The sequence below is a fragment of the Berghia stephanieae genome, chromosome 3 (genome assembly GCF_034508935.2).
Source record: "Berghia stephanieae isolate SIO BIC M18660-M18661 chromosome 3, UCSD_Bste_1.3, whole genome shotgun sequence".
In the NCBI taxonomy this organism is placed as follows: Eukaryota; Metazoa; Mollusca; class Gastropoda; order Nudibranchia; family Aeolidiidae; genus Berghia; species Berghia stephanieae.
The window spans coordinates 29984234-30003529 of NC_088362.1; the positions used below are offsets into that span (position 1 = coordinate 29984234).

A 19296-nucleotide genomic window follows, 5' to 3' on the forward strand; every position below is an offset into this window, starting at 1 on the left:
GACTTTTGGCGTTCAAAAAACGTATGACAGCTCTGATTTCCTCCTTTGACCAAGTTTCAAGGTGGGCCGCCATCTTTAAAATCGTCTAGAAATTCACTGTGCAAAATGATGCACTTCATAATTTCTGGGAATATCCCTAAGGAAATAAGGAATATCATGTCGTTTACAGAATTAAAAAATCTCCACTGGTTGCTGAGCAATGGGCATTTTTCGGTTATTTCTGAAAGAGCCCTCGTAGAATGAGACATGCCTCAAGAATAGGTCAGTGGTGAAGCAAGAAGTTTGACTCTGACATAATAATATTCACTTTAGGTGATATGTCATAAATGTAAAAAGGAATAATAATAATAATAATAATACAAGTCCAAACATCTCAGCAAATTTTATTCCACAGACACTTTATTACACTCAGCATACATATAGACAGAAATAATTCGACATAAAAAAATGTTTTCATCATAATGACCGGACGCAAGCTGACAAGACATTTCACGGGAAGCAATATGCCCAAAACAAATTTTTACGATTCCAACAAAAATAATTTTTAAAATATTGTCTTTCATAAAACAGTTCCCACTTTCATGGCAATGACAACGATATGGAAGTTCTTTACTCATGATCAAAGTTCAATGTAGATTCAATTACAGTGTAGCTCGGTTAATTTCTGCTTTTCAACACAGACGACTCTAATAACCTTTTGCAAGTTTTGTTGCTGCTAATTTAATCAAATATTTGTACTATCCATTGAAACATAAAAATCATTTTCCTTTTAACTTGAATATTTTAGTGAGGGTCTAACCTTGTTTGTGATAACTGTGCTACACTGTACCGAAAGTAACCTTCCAAAGACATGCACAGATACCTTGCAAAAAATACTAATCATATAAGTAAATGAATTAAATGAAATTTTGGAGCCTTTGATAGATGAACTGATGTAATGTACCCAAAAATAAAGGATTATTATTTCATTTTCACACATCAAGTCATTAATAATAATATATGCCACTAACGCATTGCCTGCCCATTCAAAATAATTTGCAAATAAAAAGAAAGCAGAAGAATTTTAGTGTATTCAAGTTTAGAGCAATGATGTGAAACAAGGAACATACATCTTTACCTCAGCGGTTCAATCAATTTAAAAAACAATAAACAACAGTAAGTTGCATCATGTTGGATTTTTTGTTGTTGAAAATATAGACAGCATAGCAGTTGTAGCAGTTAGAGCAAGGCAGAAAAAAATAGGCACTGAAATGATGGGAAATGAATGCATAGTTGAGAATATGACGATTAAAAAGTAAGAGAGATGAAATGGAAATGTACAGATTGACAAGGAGAAATATCGGTGTTTAAAAATTAAATGATACAAGAATAAACAGATGCAATTGATTGCCTGGTAGTTTGATTAGAACCATCTCTTAGAGCATAATTATTTAATTTTCAAAGTAAGCATGTTGATAGTTCAGTAAATGATTGAATTGAACATTCAATGCTGCTGTTTTGGTATACATTATGTAAGGGTTGTCAAGGTTTTGTAAAAAATATGAAACGACAAAACTTCTATCCCCCATAGAAGTTGTCTTTTAAAAAACAAAAACAAACATAACTTAACAATATGTACTTAATTTGTGAGATGACAAGTATTCAAAAAGTACAGAGCGATTAAAGTACTGGAGAATTTTAGGAAATACTCATTTAGAAATTTTTTACTAGTTTGTTCTGATGTTGAACCAAAAAGGAGATCTTGACTGACTGACATAATTTTTAAAAGTTAATCTGAAGACTGCTAATTTGTCATCATCATTATATACGAGGCTAACAATTTCATTTCATTTTCAATTCTATGTAATTTTTTTTTCAGTCTTTGAGTAAATTTTGAACGAAACAATACAAAAATATACAACATAAAAAGATTTTACTTATGAGAACAGGGGCAAGTGAGATAATTCAACTCATGATCCATCTTGATAAATACTGAATGGGGTTGAGGGTAGCATCATAACAAATTCATACATGACATGGGAACATAGAAAATGCATGTAGTTTAATACAAATCATTCAATTACAATGTACATACATTTCATCATCATTAATCATAACGTCGCTCTTACATAACACTTTGTATAAACACATTAAGTAACCTTGCACAATCCTAATGATGAATTATAAGATTAAATATAAAATGAAAAAAAAAAACAAACAAAAAAAAAACAACTTTTGGTCGTGAGCGAACGGAACGAAGCACAAAAGTTAAAATTTATTAAAATCAAAACAATTATTTTGTCATAACTTCCATGAGCATAATAAAATTGATAATGAATGACCGACGCGGTTACAAAAAACAAAATATTCAACAGAAAAAACAATCCGTGATTTATATTAAGTTATACATTATATTATATTATTTACGTCAATTAAGAGCATTGTACTGACCGATGAAAGACAGCTGATGTAAAATTTTAGTTTTAGAAAAATCAAAGAGAAAGAAAAGTAAAAACAAAAAACAAAAAAAAAAAAAGATTAATTTCGATTTTTAAACAATTAACTAAAAAGATGAAACAGACAGCAAGAAAAAGAAAAACTGAGAGACTTAGCAAAAATAAAACTAAAACAGACCTTTGATGATGAGGAAAAGTGGTCCCTAGTAGTGATGTCAAATTTGTATGAAAATAAATTAAGAACAGTGGAGAAAAAAACAACAACAAAAAACAATTTTTTTTTCAGGAACTACATACATGAACTACCAACTTCCAAATCCTGCTTCACATCTTTGGGTCATTGCATCAAATAAATACTAAAAATGGCAGACAAACACATCGTTATGATCAGAACGAGAATGAGGGAGACTTGATGCGTCTACTACATAAATGGCAAGTTGCTTTTTGGATTATAATAGGGACCAAACAAATAAATAAAAAATGCGACATCACGCCTGCCAAGCAGCGGCCCCTTCTGGTTCCACACTCAACAGAAACAACGAAGCTGTAGTCTTTACTATGAGCACAATTGCTTATTAAAAAAAAAACAAATTGATCACCTGATTGTTGACATCGCTCGGGGAGGGAGGTCTGTTGATTTTACCGGTTTTCAGAAGAGAACAACTTTTGGTTGCTGTGACTGTGAGCATTGTTAAGAGGAAGTGACGTCATGACTTTGGAACCCTATTATACTCTACTGTGGGATTTGTTTTAAATGCTTGACCAGATTTACATTATTATTCTTTCATATTTTTTTTTTTTTTTGGGTAAATTTTACAGTATAAAATTCTCTCCCAATTTGTAAAGAGACAAAATGAAATTTACACATTCACAAAAGTAGACACTATGGTACAATGAGTCATTTGAGAATTACACATCAGGAGGACAGTAACAGAATGAAAACTGGTCATAAAAAGTCGACTTATAATCCAACAGAACTGGGTTTTAGATTTTAGATGAGTACATATACACAACAATTTAACTATTCTTCATGTGAAAAGATACTGCAAACTGAGTTCTGCAAACAAAATTTAAACAAATTGATTGATTTTCTTTCGTGATCGCAGTTGTTTATCATTATTACTATCATTATCATCATTTTTACAACTATACCAGCATTGTCAATTATGCATCCGCCCCCACGAATGAATAATAACGATACCAGCTAGTGCTGAAGGAAGGCGGAAAGTGGTGATATTCCCTTGATAACGTGCTTCATTACTATATGAACAGAACTTATCATTTGATGTTCTACACTTATAATCTATTTTAAGATGAAATCTCTATTTTTAGGTACACCAAACCAAATTTTGAGTTAAGAAAAAACCAAAAAGTCTATGTTTCATCACATAGTACTCAATTTTCTAAGAAGTTTGATACCAAAATGAGCCCTCTAACTCAATTATTAAGGAATTTACGCAATATTGAAGATTCGAAAAATATGCGCCTTCGCGCAACTTGCTCCGGTGTCAACTTTGCGCTATTGTAAAATGAAAAGTAATCAAACCACATACCTAAAACTTGCTAGACAGACAGACAGCAACACAGGGAACACGCCTATTTTTTTCCAAGCATATTAAAGAACTTTATTTTACTTTTAAAAGGTCTTGAAAATGGCTCCGAAGCCAATTTCACATAAAACGACAAGGGAGGTAAAAAAGAGCAATTTGAACGATTTTTAAAAATTCATTAAAAAATAATAAAAACATGTACATATTCATGTGATACATCAAATTAAAGTTCATTATCCATACAATGACAAAATGTAAATAGCCAAAGTATGCAAGCCACACATTGGTCATTAAAGAACATGAAGCAAGACTGAAATAATGAAATCACAAAAATTTCACCTAATAAAAAAACTCACAAATATGCAAAATGTCAGGATATACAAATAAAACACTTCATACGTACAGCATGAATAACGTACAATTCAGAAATAGTATGATCTCCTTAGTAAAATAAATTAGATAACTTCAGCAGCTTCAGACTAAGCTATGAAAATTGAGAGAGAAAAATAATCCGAAACCGAGAAATCACAACAAAAAAAATGCACATTAAATCATTAATGCTTGAAAAAGAAATTAAACTCAATCAGGCTATATAACTCTTCGCTTCTTTGATGGGTTCTCAATGTCACCAGAAACAGAATTTGATTTTAAAAAAGACTTTAAAGCATCCAACATAAAATCAACATCACCAAATCTTAAACTCCTTCCGCCCGACATACATTTATGAAAACGTATTTCACTCTTCAATATATCTTTTATCTTTGTCATTGAATAATTTTCAACTCTAAGCCTGTCAAATAAATCAATTACATCTTTATCTGTTCGACAGGGCCCACCGTGTAATTCAACATCTCGTTCAACCTTGGAAATATTCTCCATATCCTTTATCTGCTTATCAATCTTCTTCTGTTGATTCTCTACAAATTTCAATCTTATATCATTATCTACTTTATCTTTTAACATCTTACTCTCATTTCGCATTTTCTTCCCATGCTTTCTAGCTACTTTGAACATGAGCCCTTGCTCTTCAACAGACTTTTTAGATAAAAACGATATTGTTTTATTGCGTTTGACAGCATGAATGGTGGACCGATTATGGAGTGATGCATTTCTCCTTTTACTAATGTCATAATCGAAATCACCAAATGCACTCTCACCAACCAAATTTGTAAGAGGACAATGGCTCAATGTTCTTTTCATTTCATCACTGACATGAGCATAATAACCATCATTTAAAAAATCTTTCAACTGTCTCTCAGTAACAGAAGAAACATCTTTGCATAATATTTTTAACAAATCAATCATTACAACATTATTAAATTTGTCAATTTGACTATGTACCATATCAAATGCAGGGGATTTGGAAAAAGGGAGAGCATCTCCAAAAACAGATGTAAAAGAAATATCAAGTAATTCAGAGGGATCATCAGCCCATTTCTTAAAACAGTCATGCATCATTTGAACATACATAAAAAAATCAGTATACTTCACTGTATTACTCTTGACAAGAAACCAATAAGGCGAAGTGACTTTTAAACAAAATAGGGCAATACAACAAACCAATGACATTAACCTTAAATCTTGAAGGTCATGAGTAACACTCTTAATCAATAAATTTGGGTTATCATGTAAAATACCAGAAGTGAAAAAATTCAATAAATTGTCATGGTGGAATAAAATAGAAACAGCAGCTTCAAAAAAGCAATTAAACCTGTTGGACTTAAAACTAGGAATGGGAACAACATTGTGAGTATCAGAACAAAAAGTAATCCACTGTGGACGACATCCATTTTTCTGGTCACCCCTGGGACTCAACAAATTACAAGTACATCGAATTATTCTATTTGTCGCAGACTCTGAATCTTTGCTAAAAAATGAAAAGGCCCCATCTTTGTCCCTTCCTAAATACTCATCGTCCTGAGTGATCAACTTTCGTTCAAAAACTGACAATGTCTTTTCAAAGGCAGAACTAATTCCTAATAGAAAATGTGCATTACAATGCAAAAAACTGATCTGAAGGGAATCTCCAAGCTCAGCGTTTAGTTTATCTGTAAATTTATGACCAAAAAGAATATTGGGCGCAGCCCTATCAGACATGACACTAGTAATTTTAGAAAGAATTTCTCTTAAAATAATATCAGGAGAAATGGAGTACACATCTTTATAGCAATCAACTAAATTACTAATAACAATCATAGCAATATCCAAAAGAGTGTCAGAATTTTCAGTGGCAACAGGCAAAAACCCCAGATAAAAGGTTTCCCCACTATCTAAAGTGAACTGATGTCCCACTATCTTTTTCTGATCTCTTGATGTACCATCAAAATGAAACGTAGCATTTTCAGATTTTAAAACATTTTCAACAGTTTGCATATTTGAAAGGACAAAAGCCTCATCACACATGTTTAAAACTGTTTGAGCACAAGGTAAATTTTCAGAAAATACATAATGAAAAATATTGCTTGATACAATATCAATTACTTTTTTTACATTTTTAGCTGAGACACCTGTCTCACAAACTAAGGCGATGACAGCTTTCCTGACATCATCAGAATATTCATTATTTTTAGAATTTTTAATTTTAATTTCAAATGGATTAGCTTCTAAATTTTCATATCTGATGATCTCTTTCTGTAACTCATCTGTAAGGTATTTATTTTTTGACTTCATTTTCTGTAAGGACAAATCTTTCTTATTTAAATCACTGTGTAAAACAGATATAGTTGAGCAATAATCTTTACAAATTTTGTCATGCCCAGCTTTAATTTCTTTTAACTTTAAATCTTTTTTCTTTAATTCAGCTTCAAACTTTTCTTCTAATTTAGACACAGTAACTAAAGCTTTATCCTCAGCTGAACTAAGTTTCTCTTTCAGTCCTTTTACCTCCTCCAGTAGAGAAAATTTCTCCGATTGAATATCACGTAGTGCAGATTCAACAATTAGAAGTTTTTCATTCAAAGACTGAATCAAATGTAACTGGTCATCTTTCAGCTTTGGAGTAGTTGGAGTTGGACTAGATCGTAGTGGGGTGGGTGGGCGAGGCGTAGGGTGCTCTTGTAATGGCAATGATGAAGGCTGTAGATGTGAGGGTGGTTGTGGAGACGAAGAAAGGGAAAATTTTGATAGCAGAAATTGCTGAAGCCTTTCAGGATGTTTGGTCTTGTTGCTCCTGAGTCGTTCATACTCTTTGAATGTTTTTTTTAGGACACAAAAAAGTTTAGAATTGATGCTCAGTCCAGATAAATGACAAACCCATTGAGCCGTTGTGTTTGAACTTAATCCCATATCCCTCCTGGAAAGTTCAATATCAATAACTAATCCGTTATCGATGTGTTTCAAATCCAGTGAAGATGCAGGCGGAAAGGGCAATGAAGCACGGGTGATGCCAAAACTCGACAACTTATCCGAAATAAAGTCGAAGTCAACCCCACATTCCAGGAACGACAGATCATGCCGTTGCATGCAGAATCTCTGGTAAGCACGCTCCACTGCATGCCTTATCCGTGATCTGTGTGATGCAAGGTCTGGGGATATCCGTAGAAGACAGTCTTCAATCTGAAATCAAATTATTTGAAAAGATGAGACAATGGCAATACAACACAATTTTACATTGTCAATTGTTACCTAACTCTGTACCTTTCTCGTTAGCAATGCTTACTCATATGTACAGTGAATCCCACTAGGCACTGAAATGCACCAATACCCCTTCATATGATCCTCACCGATTTCTTCCTGTAACAAAACATCTTAATCTTAGCCAGCAAAAAAAAAATAAAAAAAAGCGGTCAGAGAACAACTGTCTTGACTTTGCTCACTTCTTGACAATGGATGATCACATGATAGCTTTGGGAAACTTCTCTGAAAAAAACGTGATTACATATAAATGACGAAATAAAAATATAGTCACCTCCTTCCAAGATTTTTTTGATGAGCTGTTCTCCGATTCCTGCTTCAAAAAATAAAGCTGTACAAGTAACTTCTGGTTCACTTTTATTGGTGGCAAATCTGGTCGTCTACCTCTCCCAGATACCAAAAAGGTATTTTTTAACCCTTGGTAAACATCATCATCTGAGGAAATATATCAAAATGAAAATTACTAATTTTATCATTAAAATCAAAATCTTCCTTACACAAACATTGAAATAGATACACGTTATTATTATCCCCAATAAATAAAAAATACCAAACAATAATCTGAATCTGATGAATAGGCAATAATTACAACATGAATATGAAAAAAAAAAAAGTCATTTGCCATGGTAATAGCTAGTAATAATAAGTACCAGGCAGTCTGGTAGCGCACAATTAATATTTGATCTACTGAAATTATATTGAAGGATCACAATAGTCATATAACTTTATAAACAAATCAGTCCACATCCAAATTATTGACAGGGGTCTGAGCCCATCCAAAGCAAAGTTTCATAACATAATTTTTTTTTAAAAAAGCTTACTATTGCTGTAAAGTCACATACGCCTCTATAATAATAATAATTAATGATAATTTCTTAACCAATAACCTTAGAACGCATTCGAACTAAAACAAAACTAATGTGAATCTCGATAAGTTGTCCGCAATGGACTCGTCCGAAACCTGAATTGAGTGTCCGCCATTTTGAAATCAAGATTTCATCGCCACAAAAGTCTAGTGTATTAAGATGACAAAATACAGCTGTATTATTCATTAAAATAAAATTTAGATTGGTGTCATATAAAATTAGATAACTGATTAAAGTCTTACTGGTATTTGTTTAGGGGAAAATATAACATAAAAAAATACAAAGTGCCACAAAGTTCCCAGTTGCTGGATACGAGGGAATACCGCAAGTGAAAGAATTTTAAAAGACACTGCGTTTACGATTTTGACAAAAAAAAACTAACTAATATAAAAAAAGCAATATTTTCAATGATCAGAAAGTAGATTTCAAACATATAACTTACCTATAATGAGCTTTGAATCCATTCTTGAATGAAATCAATCAATCAATCACACCTTGTTTACAACTAGTCGCGAGTCGACTAACGTCAACTCGGCTCCTTCGTTTGAATGACTTCACCGGGCATGGTCGTTCTTTTTAAATAGCCAGCTTGCGGACGCTGTTCCATAAAATAGTTTCGAATTTTTACCATGAATAGAAAATTGAATACTTTTTCATTTCATGTAAGTTTCGTTTCAATGTTCTCATATTTCGGCATTTTTTTTGTCAAAAACTTCAAAAAAATCGATTTTTAGAGAGGAATATGATTTTATACAATATAAAATTATATACCAAACGAAAGAGAATTCAATTCTGCTTCAAATAACACCATTCATTTCCCGATCTCATAAACGGCGCTCGCAAGACATCCGGTTGAAAAAGATGAGGTCATAAAAACTGACCGTGAGCATTCCGACCAACCGTTTTCTACACATTTTTATTCAAATCTATTAATATTACTTATTGAACAAAACCATTTTCTTTTTTCCCTATCATAAAGAAAAAAGGATGATCTTTACAATGACACCAAGTGTAATGCATACATTTTACACATTATTTGAGAGTAGCAGTGTGAAAGTGATGAATTTTCCCGATTTTCATCACAATTTTACCCGATAGTGGCTGGTTTGGAGTACCTACTATTTTATTCTGATCATTTAATAATTGTATTATACTGCTTACTGTGGTTAGATAAGCTCAAACTTAGTGAGCTAATGGCCGTGTAGCATTAAGAACATCATTATTGTAACATTTTATTGAAACAAAAAAGGTAAATCAAAACAAAACCAGGGTCAAAAACCGAATAATGGAAGCCAAATATTGTGAGGGGAATATTTCTAAATCAATACTTCATTAGTTTTAATAGAAATTTAACTGAATTACTGAAGATATTCAATTTAACAAGTTAACTGACAAACTAAAAAAAACAAGTATTTAAAAATTTGGCCAGAAAACTCATCCAAATATAAATTGATTTAAATGAACCTCATCTTGGCAAAAACTCTCAAACCTGGGACTATAAGGAAGACCTCGCGAGGTCCCAGGTTTGATTGTCATTTGTAGATCGATATATGAAGGGTGAGTTTTCTGGCCAAATTTTTAAATACGTGTTTTTCCAGAGTACGGCAGTTTAACGGGTTATTTGTGTTGGATTGTCATTCAATCAAGTGATGTTCAGAGATCAACGTTTTACTCCAATTCCCATGTCTGACTGTCTGTGTAATCTGTTTTACAGCTGTGTCTTCATTCTTACAACAAGGTGCAGGACTTGGTTTTGCCCGCAGCAGCTTCTTTCTCTAGCCTGATGATTTCTTTCACACCAGCTGCCATCTCTTTCACTGCGTCAATTTCACTCAGGCCCAGGCGACGTTTGTTGGAGATGTCGAAAACGCCTCCCTCACTGGCTGTGTGTTCTCCATGGATGCCTGGAAAATTTTCATTAGGAATAAAATGACATTTTGAAATAACACAAGAATTTATCAACTGATTAGATAGTTCATGCTTGTCACAAAACAAATTGTCTTTCATAGCACATTGATAATTTTACAGTTTACAGCACATTCAATAGAACGTACTGCTTATACTTTACACTTAATAAAAATATATATATAACTGCTTATCCGTCATCTTTTCAGCTCTTCGAAATGAAAGCTTGATACAGTAGAATGGTTACAAATGATGCAGCATTGAGCATACTGGGTTTAAAAACTTTATCAACAGATCAGTGTCAATGTGATTAAAGTGTTATGCAACCATGGTTTACCTACTCGTCTGTTTCAGAATATTTTGCTATTATTTTGAAAGAGAGGACAACTTTTTAAAATATAAAATGTAAGCCAGACCAAATGAAACTCAAATTGTATATAGATTAAACTTCATAGTTAAAGTGTGACAAAATAAGAAAGATGATCTCTATTGTATCAGTCGATGTTCCAAATCAACCATTTTGGGACAATGCAATACAATTGATCTGTTACTTCTATACTGTCAATCAGTCAGTCTAACAAAGAGGAAACCTCACCTCTCGCCTGAAGTTTGTGTTTCTCACATACAGTCTTGAAGTCCTTGCGAGCGGACAAGTGTGGGATCTTAATGTGGACAGAAGCCCGCAGGGTGGTTCCCAAGTTGGTTGGGCAGAAAGTCAGGTAGCCCAGGCGGTCATCACGGGCAAAGGTCAACTTCTCCTCCATTGATTTGATGCCCTATGGTCATGTAAAAAAACAAAACAACAAAGATTTATTTCAATATGTATTGTAAATTTGATCATTTCTGTCCTTTCTACACCGTATATTTTGGTAGATGCAAAAAAAGTGGAATTAAACTAAAAGAAAAATCTGAATTATGCAATCTCTGCCAAATTGAAGGTACTCAAGGTGATTAAAAAAAACACGTTATAATTTTTAAAAACAACAAATATTTAAATAACTAATATTAATATAAAAGGTGGCTTTATGGTCTTATGACATTTGCCCTCAGACAAATAGGTCCCAGGTTCGAGTTTCGATCTGAACTGAGCAAAGTTGAGTACATGGTAAAGATTCTTAGATTCTCTCACAGCAATCAGGTGTATAATGAGGAATCTGGCAATTTACAGCACGACCTTGTTGCAAAATTTTTGTAACATTATCTAGAAAAGTATAGCTGTTTGCTACGTACCATTTGCAAAGTGATCTGAGCTCTTTAGTGGGTAATTCGCAATGTAAATGTGAGGTTGGCTGAGAAAACCCGGGAAGATACAGCAAGTTTCAATTCGAGATATTAGCCAAAATCAAAGATATATATATATATATAAAACGTTTCCCATAGCAACAAATTTTATTCCAAAAAAAATTCATAACTTGGGGTTTAATAGACATAGAAAGAAAATTTAAAGTGGTAAATGATCAGAAAGATGTGGTCTACAGTCTACACCACTGTATACATAACTAAATTATTGAAATTTGCGCATCTTTCCGGGTTTTCTCTGCAAGCCACACAAATACTCAAGATATAATTTACAAGAAAAAAAGAAAATCTCTCACAAAAGAGATTAATCCACCCAATTGTTGCCCCAGAGAAATTTAAGTCTCATTTCAGACCTAAGGTACAAAGCCACATGATAAGGATAAATGATATACAATGATAGAAGTTATAGCAAGACCGATGCCGTCTCCATTTTTAATAGTGCTCAAACTTTTCCCCACCCTAAGTGAAATTCCACACACGACATGATTAGACTACATTCAATTTCCAAGATCTGAGAAAGTGTGCATGATACAGTGCTAAACAAAGCAAATAGAAAAATACAAGAAAGACAAAAAACCATCCCAAAAAATCAGCCTGCCTCCTAGGGGGCAGTCGAGGCAGGTTGAATCTTATATACCAGACCTGCCAACCCTTCACATTCCAAAAGTGGAATCAGAACGCCTGAAAATAGGAATTTGAGACAAAAAATAGGAATTTCACCTCTTTCAAGCCTTTGCTCTTTTTCATTCTTTCCATTACTATCATTTTTATAAATCTGAATTTTAGAGACACAGGCGGAATAGTACAGATAAGAAGAGTGAACATAGGAATGATTCCACCAAAAGCGGAAGGGTTGGCAGAGGTATGTATATTCCAGTGATTGCTCCCTAATTGGTCACAAATTTCCGGTAGCACAAACTTACAGTAACCAGCCTCTTGTAGACAGCTCCCAGGTCACCACCCTTCTGCATGGAGATGATTCTCAGATGATCTTCCTCGTTGACCCACACCAGGAAATTCTTGTTCTCACTGAAGAAGATACCACGTCCTTCAGGCCAGTCATTGTAGCCACCGGCAGCCTTCAGGAATCTGGGCAGAAAAATTTTAGTAAAGGTTATAAATTTTAATTTTTTTTTCAATGTTCATTTGAATCAAACTTTTTAAAATTTTAAATAACTACATAACTTAAAAAAGAACAAATTCTGATCCATGTGCGGCTATGTGGTCTAGTGGTATGACACTCGCTTTTCGGATCGGAAGGTCCCGAGATCGAGCCTCGCTCGGCACATTGTTGAGTCCTTGGAAAAGGATCTTTAGTCACATTCTCTCACCGTACTCAAGTGTAAAATGAGTACCTGGCTGTTAACAGTGTTGTCTCTGTCTGAAAAAAAATGTAATCCTCACAGACATCATGTCCCATCCTACATGTTAAGTGTTGGTCAGGGACCCTCAATAAAGCACTTTGTTTTGTTTGTTTTTCAGGGTTTTACGGCGCTTGCAACACATTTAGGTTATATCAGCGCCAGTAAAAAGGAAGAAAATGGGATAGTAAAAAGTTCTAGAATTAAAATTAAAGCACCCAAGAAAAAAGTAAGACAAAGGGGAACTGGGAACAAATAGGGATCAGATGTAGTATCCAAGAGCATACCACCAATGTACTTAGTTTGAGATCACCTATAAGTCTCATACGGGCACAAGCACAAAATCCAACAAAGAGGAATACACTCAAATGCTTACATTATACATAAAACAAAAATAACAAATATAATAATACATAACACAGAGAGATGATTTACAAGGAAAAAAAATATCATCTCCCAAAACAATAACTATGCATTTGACTGTTTCCCTCCCAGCCAGGACTCCGGCCAGGACAAAACCATGTAATCTCATTCCAAGACAAAGACAGAAAGCGTGTTGGAAAACAGATATAGGGGGATAGAAGACACAGTATGTACCTCCCTGCCCACTATGGGAGGCCAGGAACCCCACCCAGATAAAGCACTTTGAGCACGTTTAGTGGATATTGTGTTATATAAAAGCTCCACTTTTAACTTTTTACCTTTACAGAAATCCAACTCCATGATTATCAATAATAATAATAACAATATCAAAATCCTCTTGTTAATAAAAAATCATCAGATGAAAAATAAATGTCTGTTTAAAAGACGAGTGGGCTATCCCGTCTTATAAAAACTTTTCTGAAAGTTGATTGGACGCCATTTTTTACAAAAATATAATAACAATAATAATGGAATTTTTTTTTGTATGCCTAATCCTCTATACAATGCTTGAGTTTAGAAAAATCATGTATTGAAAACCTCCAAGTAAATAAAATTCATAAAATCTAGAGAAAGATAAAGGGAGTAAATGTGACTCATAAATAAGGGAACAACACAAAACAAATGATGTTTCAGCATTTGGCCTTTTTCAAGTAAACAAGAATATTTCGAATTTACTTGAAAAAGGTCTAAGGTCGAAACATCATTTGTTTTGTGTTGTTCCCTTATTTATGAGTCACATTTACTCCCTTTATTTTTCTCTCCATTTTATTGAGTGATTTAGGCACCTCTAGTTTTTGGTTTTAAATTCCTACCTGTCACTGTCGTTAAACAGGAAGTGATCGGCTGTCATCTCGTCCTGCGTTTCTTTGGTCATGCCAGTCAGGGGATGGTAGGTTCCCTTCAGGTCACCATCCAAGGCATTCAGGGCCTCCACAGACTTCTGCTCCATTGTAACACGCTCCTGGAGATTAAAAAATTCAACAGGAAATTAACACACTCAACCCAAAACCCTCTACTTTCGTGCCGTCTACTCACCCAAGAGATTTTTGTTACATTTCAAAATTGGAAAATATATTATACTTGGTAACTCCATCTAAAAGGATAGTGTCCTGCACTTACTTTTATTCAACTATAAATATCATTGTAAAATGGTAATTTTAATAATAAGCATACATGTCGGAAAAATGTAAATATTTAAAATACTATCAGTATACAATCAGTGTACTTAGTTTGAGATCACCTATCAGTTTCACCCATAAACCAGCACAAGATCCCACTAAGAGGAACACACTAAAATGTTTACAAATCATATGTTAAAAATAAAAAAAATAATGATAGGGTAAAAGTAGCTACAGTCACATACTGAGATAGTCGGTGATAGGGTTTAGTGAGTTAAATATCAATTTTGCTGCATTATTAAAGCATTGAGACTGGTATAACTAATTGAAATTGACGCCTTTCACTGCAATAGTCCACAGATCTCCATATATGCCAGGGTGACCTACATAGTGAAAATTGACTTTGAGGTTTAAGTTATGAAATGTTATCTTATTTTTTATACCCCATTGAAAATAAAGAATGTTGTTTCTCAAAATACATGTCTTCAATGAATTTTTTTTTTTTTCCCACTGTTTTCACTTTAGTATAAATTTCAGGATTTTTAATTCATCAACTTGAATTGGTAGATGGCATTTTTCCATGCTATCTATACCTTAACAATGGCAAGGAAAAAAACCGATTACATTTTAAATTCTTTCCACTGACTGATGATTTGTGTCAGTGCATGACATAATCAGTCAGAAGGTGAAAGAATGTGCTCCCCGGAGCATTTTACTCTTTATTTATGAAGTTATGGTCAGATGTATGGGAAAGGTATCCAGCAAATTTCTCAAATTTCATACTTTTTCAAGCTGTAAAAAATATTTAGAAGTAAAATTAAGCTATGATATTTCCCAAAGATGTACAAAAAGGGTTGATTTAATCATTAATGACAAGAACTAATTTTTGATAAAAATTGACCTTTGAACTAAACTTGGTAATATCTCAGTTCAAACGTTTTCACCACCCGACTGGTTATGTCATTCACTGTAACATTTAGTCAACCTATTGTTTATTCAATTGATTTTCATTGCACACAAAATAGACACTCTCTACAACAATCCTATAAATTTAAAAAATGGGAGGCCTTCCGAAAGCTCCTACATCCCCAGTATTCTTGTTTTTTATAATGTTCTAGTAGGGGATTTGGGAGGGGGGGGGGAAACTTTTTTTTTAAAGTCTCCCCCCTCCCAAACCCCCTACTAGAACATTATTTTAAAAAGTTGCACCCCCCCCCCCTTACTAGAACAAGAATTCTGGTGATGTAGGAGCTTTCGGAAGGCCTCCCAAAAAACCCAAAAGAAATCCAGACAAACCTCTTTGGTGAGTTTCGGAGGGAAGGCAAAATCTTTGTGGGTTCTTCCAACCCGGATTCTGGTGGAGACCACCATTTCACCTTCGGGGTCAAGGTCACCAAAGTCCAGGTTCTCCAGATCCCCAAAGTCCATAGCGGGGTGGGTGATGGCATCCGTGGGCTTCAACTTGTGGTAGTCCTTGATGACTGGGTCAAACAGGGGAGCAAACTCTGTGTAGGACTCGGGGTCGGCAGCGTACAATCCAACACCACTGTCGAGATTGAGAACTCCTACAGGGGAGATAATACAAATAATTTTTAGTCTCAATCATAGTGATAATGTTTGTTTTTGTTTTGTTTTTAAGGGTTTTACAGCGCTTGCAACAAAATTTATGTCATTATCAGCGCCCGTGAAAAGGAAGAAAATTGGATAGTAAAAAGTTATAGAATTACAAAATACCCAAGAAAAGGTAAGACAAAGGGGAATTGGTTCAAATAGGAAACAGATGTAGATTCCAAGAGCACACTATCAAAGTACTTAGTTTGAGATCACCTAAAAGTCTCACCCAGACACCAGTACAATTCCCCACTAAGAGAATACACCCAAATCATCTGATTTACAAGGAAAAAAATAACATCTAAAACTATAACTATACATTTGACTGTTTCCCTCCCAGCCAAGCACTCCGGCCAGGGTCAGGACAAAACTATGTAATCTCATTCCAAGACAAAGACAGAAAACACTTAGGAAAACAGATATGGGGGGATAGAAGACACAGTAAGTGCCTCCCTGCCAACTATGGGAGGTCAGGAACCCCACCCAGACTCATTGTGATATGTTATAACAATCATGGTCTTAAAACAGAAAAAACATTGGGATCAATTGAAGCTGGAAAGTTATTTAGACCATTCTGAGATGGTGGGATATATTTAACTCTCGAGTTCCTACGAATGGAAAATCAAATGTTCGAAATCCCACAATTAAATGTCGATAACTATTGATGCTCTTTTTTCCCAAACATCATTCGCCTGTGGAACAGCCATCCGGATTCAATTAAATTACTTAGAAGCACTGAGGACCTCCACATCGCATTGAAATGCATACAAAGTAATCTTAGTTTCAATGCGTTAATGACAGTAACAATCCGTTAAAATATTTCTATTTTTTTATTTGAGTATTTCAACACCACTGTATACAACCTAATGTGTTCAAAGTGCTTGACAAGGGGTCTCTTACCAGCAGTTGAGAGATATTACAATTGGTTTTTTTTCAGACAGAGTTAACGGCCAGGTACTCATTTTACACCTGAGTATAGGGCGAGATTGAGTTAAAAAGCTTTTTCCAAGGACTCATCTATGTACCACCCAGTGTGGGACTCGGATCAAGGACCTTTCGATCCGAAAGTGAGTGTCTTACCACAAGACCACATAGTCGCACACTGAGACTGTTGATCAATTGGAAGAACAAAAAAAAAGAAAAGAATGAAGAATGGTTGAATTACCAGAGATGATACAGTCTCCTATCGTGGCTTCCTTGGAAGTCTTCTTCTCCTTGAGGCTGTCAAAGATCTCCTTGGTCAGGTGCTTCTTCAGGAGGGACTTGCAAGTCTTGGCTTTGCTCAGATGGTCAAACATGTCTTGGACATTTTCAGGACGCCTGGAGTCAACAAGATGGTATAGAAGTTGGTAATTGGCAAAATACGAACGTTGTCTTTAATGGAAATTCTAAAATTATTTGGGTCACCTCTCTCTCTGTCTACTAGAAAATGATGAGGTAAAATTATGTAAGGGAATGTCTTAGTATGAGTAGCAAACAAAAACAAACAAAAAAATAAATAAATTTTTTTAAAAAGTACAGGTAATAGCATCCTATACAAATAATCTTGGTGGTGGTAGTGGTGGCGGTGGTAGTAGTAGTAGTAGTAGTCGTCGTCGTCGTCGTAGTAGTAGTGGTAGTAGTAGTAGTAGTAGTAGTAGTAGTAGTAGTAGTAGTCCCTTCAGAGCTGGAATTTATCCCGGTTTCTACAGCGTCAAACAGACAATGGCAAAAGCATGCTACCCTTTGGATAGGACGCTAGTCTAATTACAAAGTACTTTCTGCCAGATTTATCCAGACCCAGTTACCCAATCACTGCTGGGTGGACAGGTGGGGGGGGGGGGGGGGGGGGGGGGGGGGCAGAAAAAAATATCTACTGCACCCGGGATCGATCTCGGTCCCTTTGCTTGTGAAGCGGATGCTCTAACAACTGAGCTAATGGGACCTCCCAATCATCCCAATAATCTTAAGCAATTGTTAATTTTTAGTTTTTTAGAAATAAAACAACTCTTGTAATTGGAGCAATTGAAGCACTATCAGTATCAGCACCTCAGAAAAGGCAGATGAGTGACATGGAGAAAGACGGAGAGGAGCAATTCAATATTGAATGCATTGTTTACCCCATTTCACTCACAAACAATCAGATTTATACATTGAAGCGCTTTACAAAGGGTCCCTGACCAACAGTTACACGTAACATATAGAACAAGACGCGACACCTGTAAGGCGATATAAACATTTTTTTTTCCGACAGAAACAAAGCCGTAAACGGCCAAGTACTCATTTTACACCCGGGTACGGTGAGAAAATATGAGTAAATAGCCTTTTCCAAGGACTCAACTATGCGCAGAGCAAGGCTTGAACTCAGGACCTTTCCGATCCGAAGGTGTGTATCATATCACTAGACCACATAGCCACAAATTTCCACTATGGATGAATAACTGAATTATTTATTTTCTATCTATCTGTGTTATTTATGTATTGATGATGATTACCAAGCGAGTTCCTTCTCCAGTCGAATGAGTTCCTTGACGCCAGTGTGCATCTCTGTGACGGCTTGAAGCTCTGTCAAACCCAGACGACGTTTGTTGGAGATGTCAAAAACGCCATCTTCTCCCGCTGTGTGCTCGCCATGAATTCCTTAGAGAAATAAAAAAGTATTATAAAACTATATTAACCAGTACACTGATATAAACAAACAAACAAACAAACAAAAAAAAAAGGGACAATTATGCTTAAAGCGCTTTACATGTGATCCCAAGCATACATGGCACCTGCAAGGTGCTATTGCAATTTTTTAAAATAAAGATAACACTGTTACTGTACTCATCATTCACCTGCGTTCAGTGAGAAAAGAGTCTTTTCCGAGGACTCAACTTTGCACACTCACACAACCACAGAGAGAGAGAGAGAGAGAGAGAGAGAGAGAGAGAGAGAGAGAGAGAGAGAGAGAGGGAGGGAGAGAGAGAGAGAGAGAGAGAGAGAGAGAGAGAAAGAGAGAGAGAGGGAGAGAGAGAGGGGGAGAGAGAGAGGGGGAGAGAGAGAGGGAGAGAGAGAGGGATAGTGAGAGAGAGACAGGGGAAAGGGGAGGGACAGAGAGAGAGAGAGAGAGAGAG

General features: G+C 35.0%; 2 protein-coding genes across 3 annotated transcripts in view; both read right to left on the minus strand.

Annotated features, from left to right (window-relative positions):
* Positions 1 to 381: 381 nt before the first annotated feature.
* LOC144967510 (uncharacterized) lies at positions 382 to 9048 on the minus strand. The gene is made up of 3 exons (XM_078904880.1): positions 8927 to 9048; positions 7893 to 8053; positions 382 to 7540 (listed from the first exon to the last, which is right to left on the minus strand). Exons 1-3 carry the CDS (start codon positions 8946 to 8948, stop codon positions 4574 to 4576), a joined length of 3150 nt encoding a protein of 1049 aa, XP_078761006.1. The 5' UTR covers positions 8949 to 9048; the 3' UTR covers positions 382 to 4573.
* LOC144967511 (taurocyamine kinase-like) overlaps positions 382 to 19296 on the minus strand; it is a 144201-nt gene continuing 125286 nt past the window's right edge. For both annotated transcript variants that reach the window (XM_078904882.1, XM_078904881.1), the window contains exons 8-15: positions 18676 to 18820; positions 17367 to 17521; positions 15887 to 16155; positions 14285 to 14433; positions 12612 to 12777; positions 10985 to 11165; positions 9604 to 10388; positions 382 to 3757 (exon numbers count right to left, since the gene is read on the minus strand). In XM_078904882.1, coding sequence (XP_078761008.1) covers positions 10213 to 10388; positions 10985 to 11165; positions 12612 to 12777; positions 14285 to 14433; positions 15887 to 16155; positions 17367 to 17521; positions 18676 to 18820 — 1241 coding nt within the window. In that variant the 3' untranslated portion in view covers positions 382 to 3757; positions 9604 to 10212. The remainder of the gene's footprint in view (positions 3758 to 9603; positions 10389 to 10984; positions 11166 to 12611; positions 12778 to 14284; positions 14434 to 15886; positions 16156 to 17366; positions 17522 to 18675; positions 18821 to 19296) is intronic.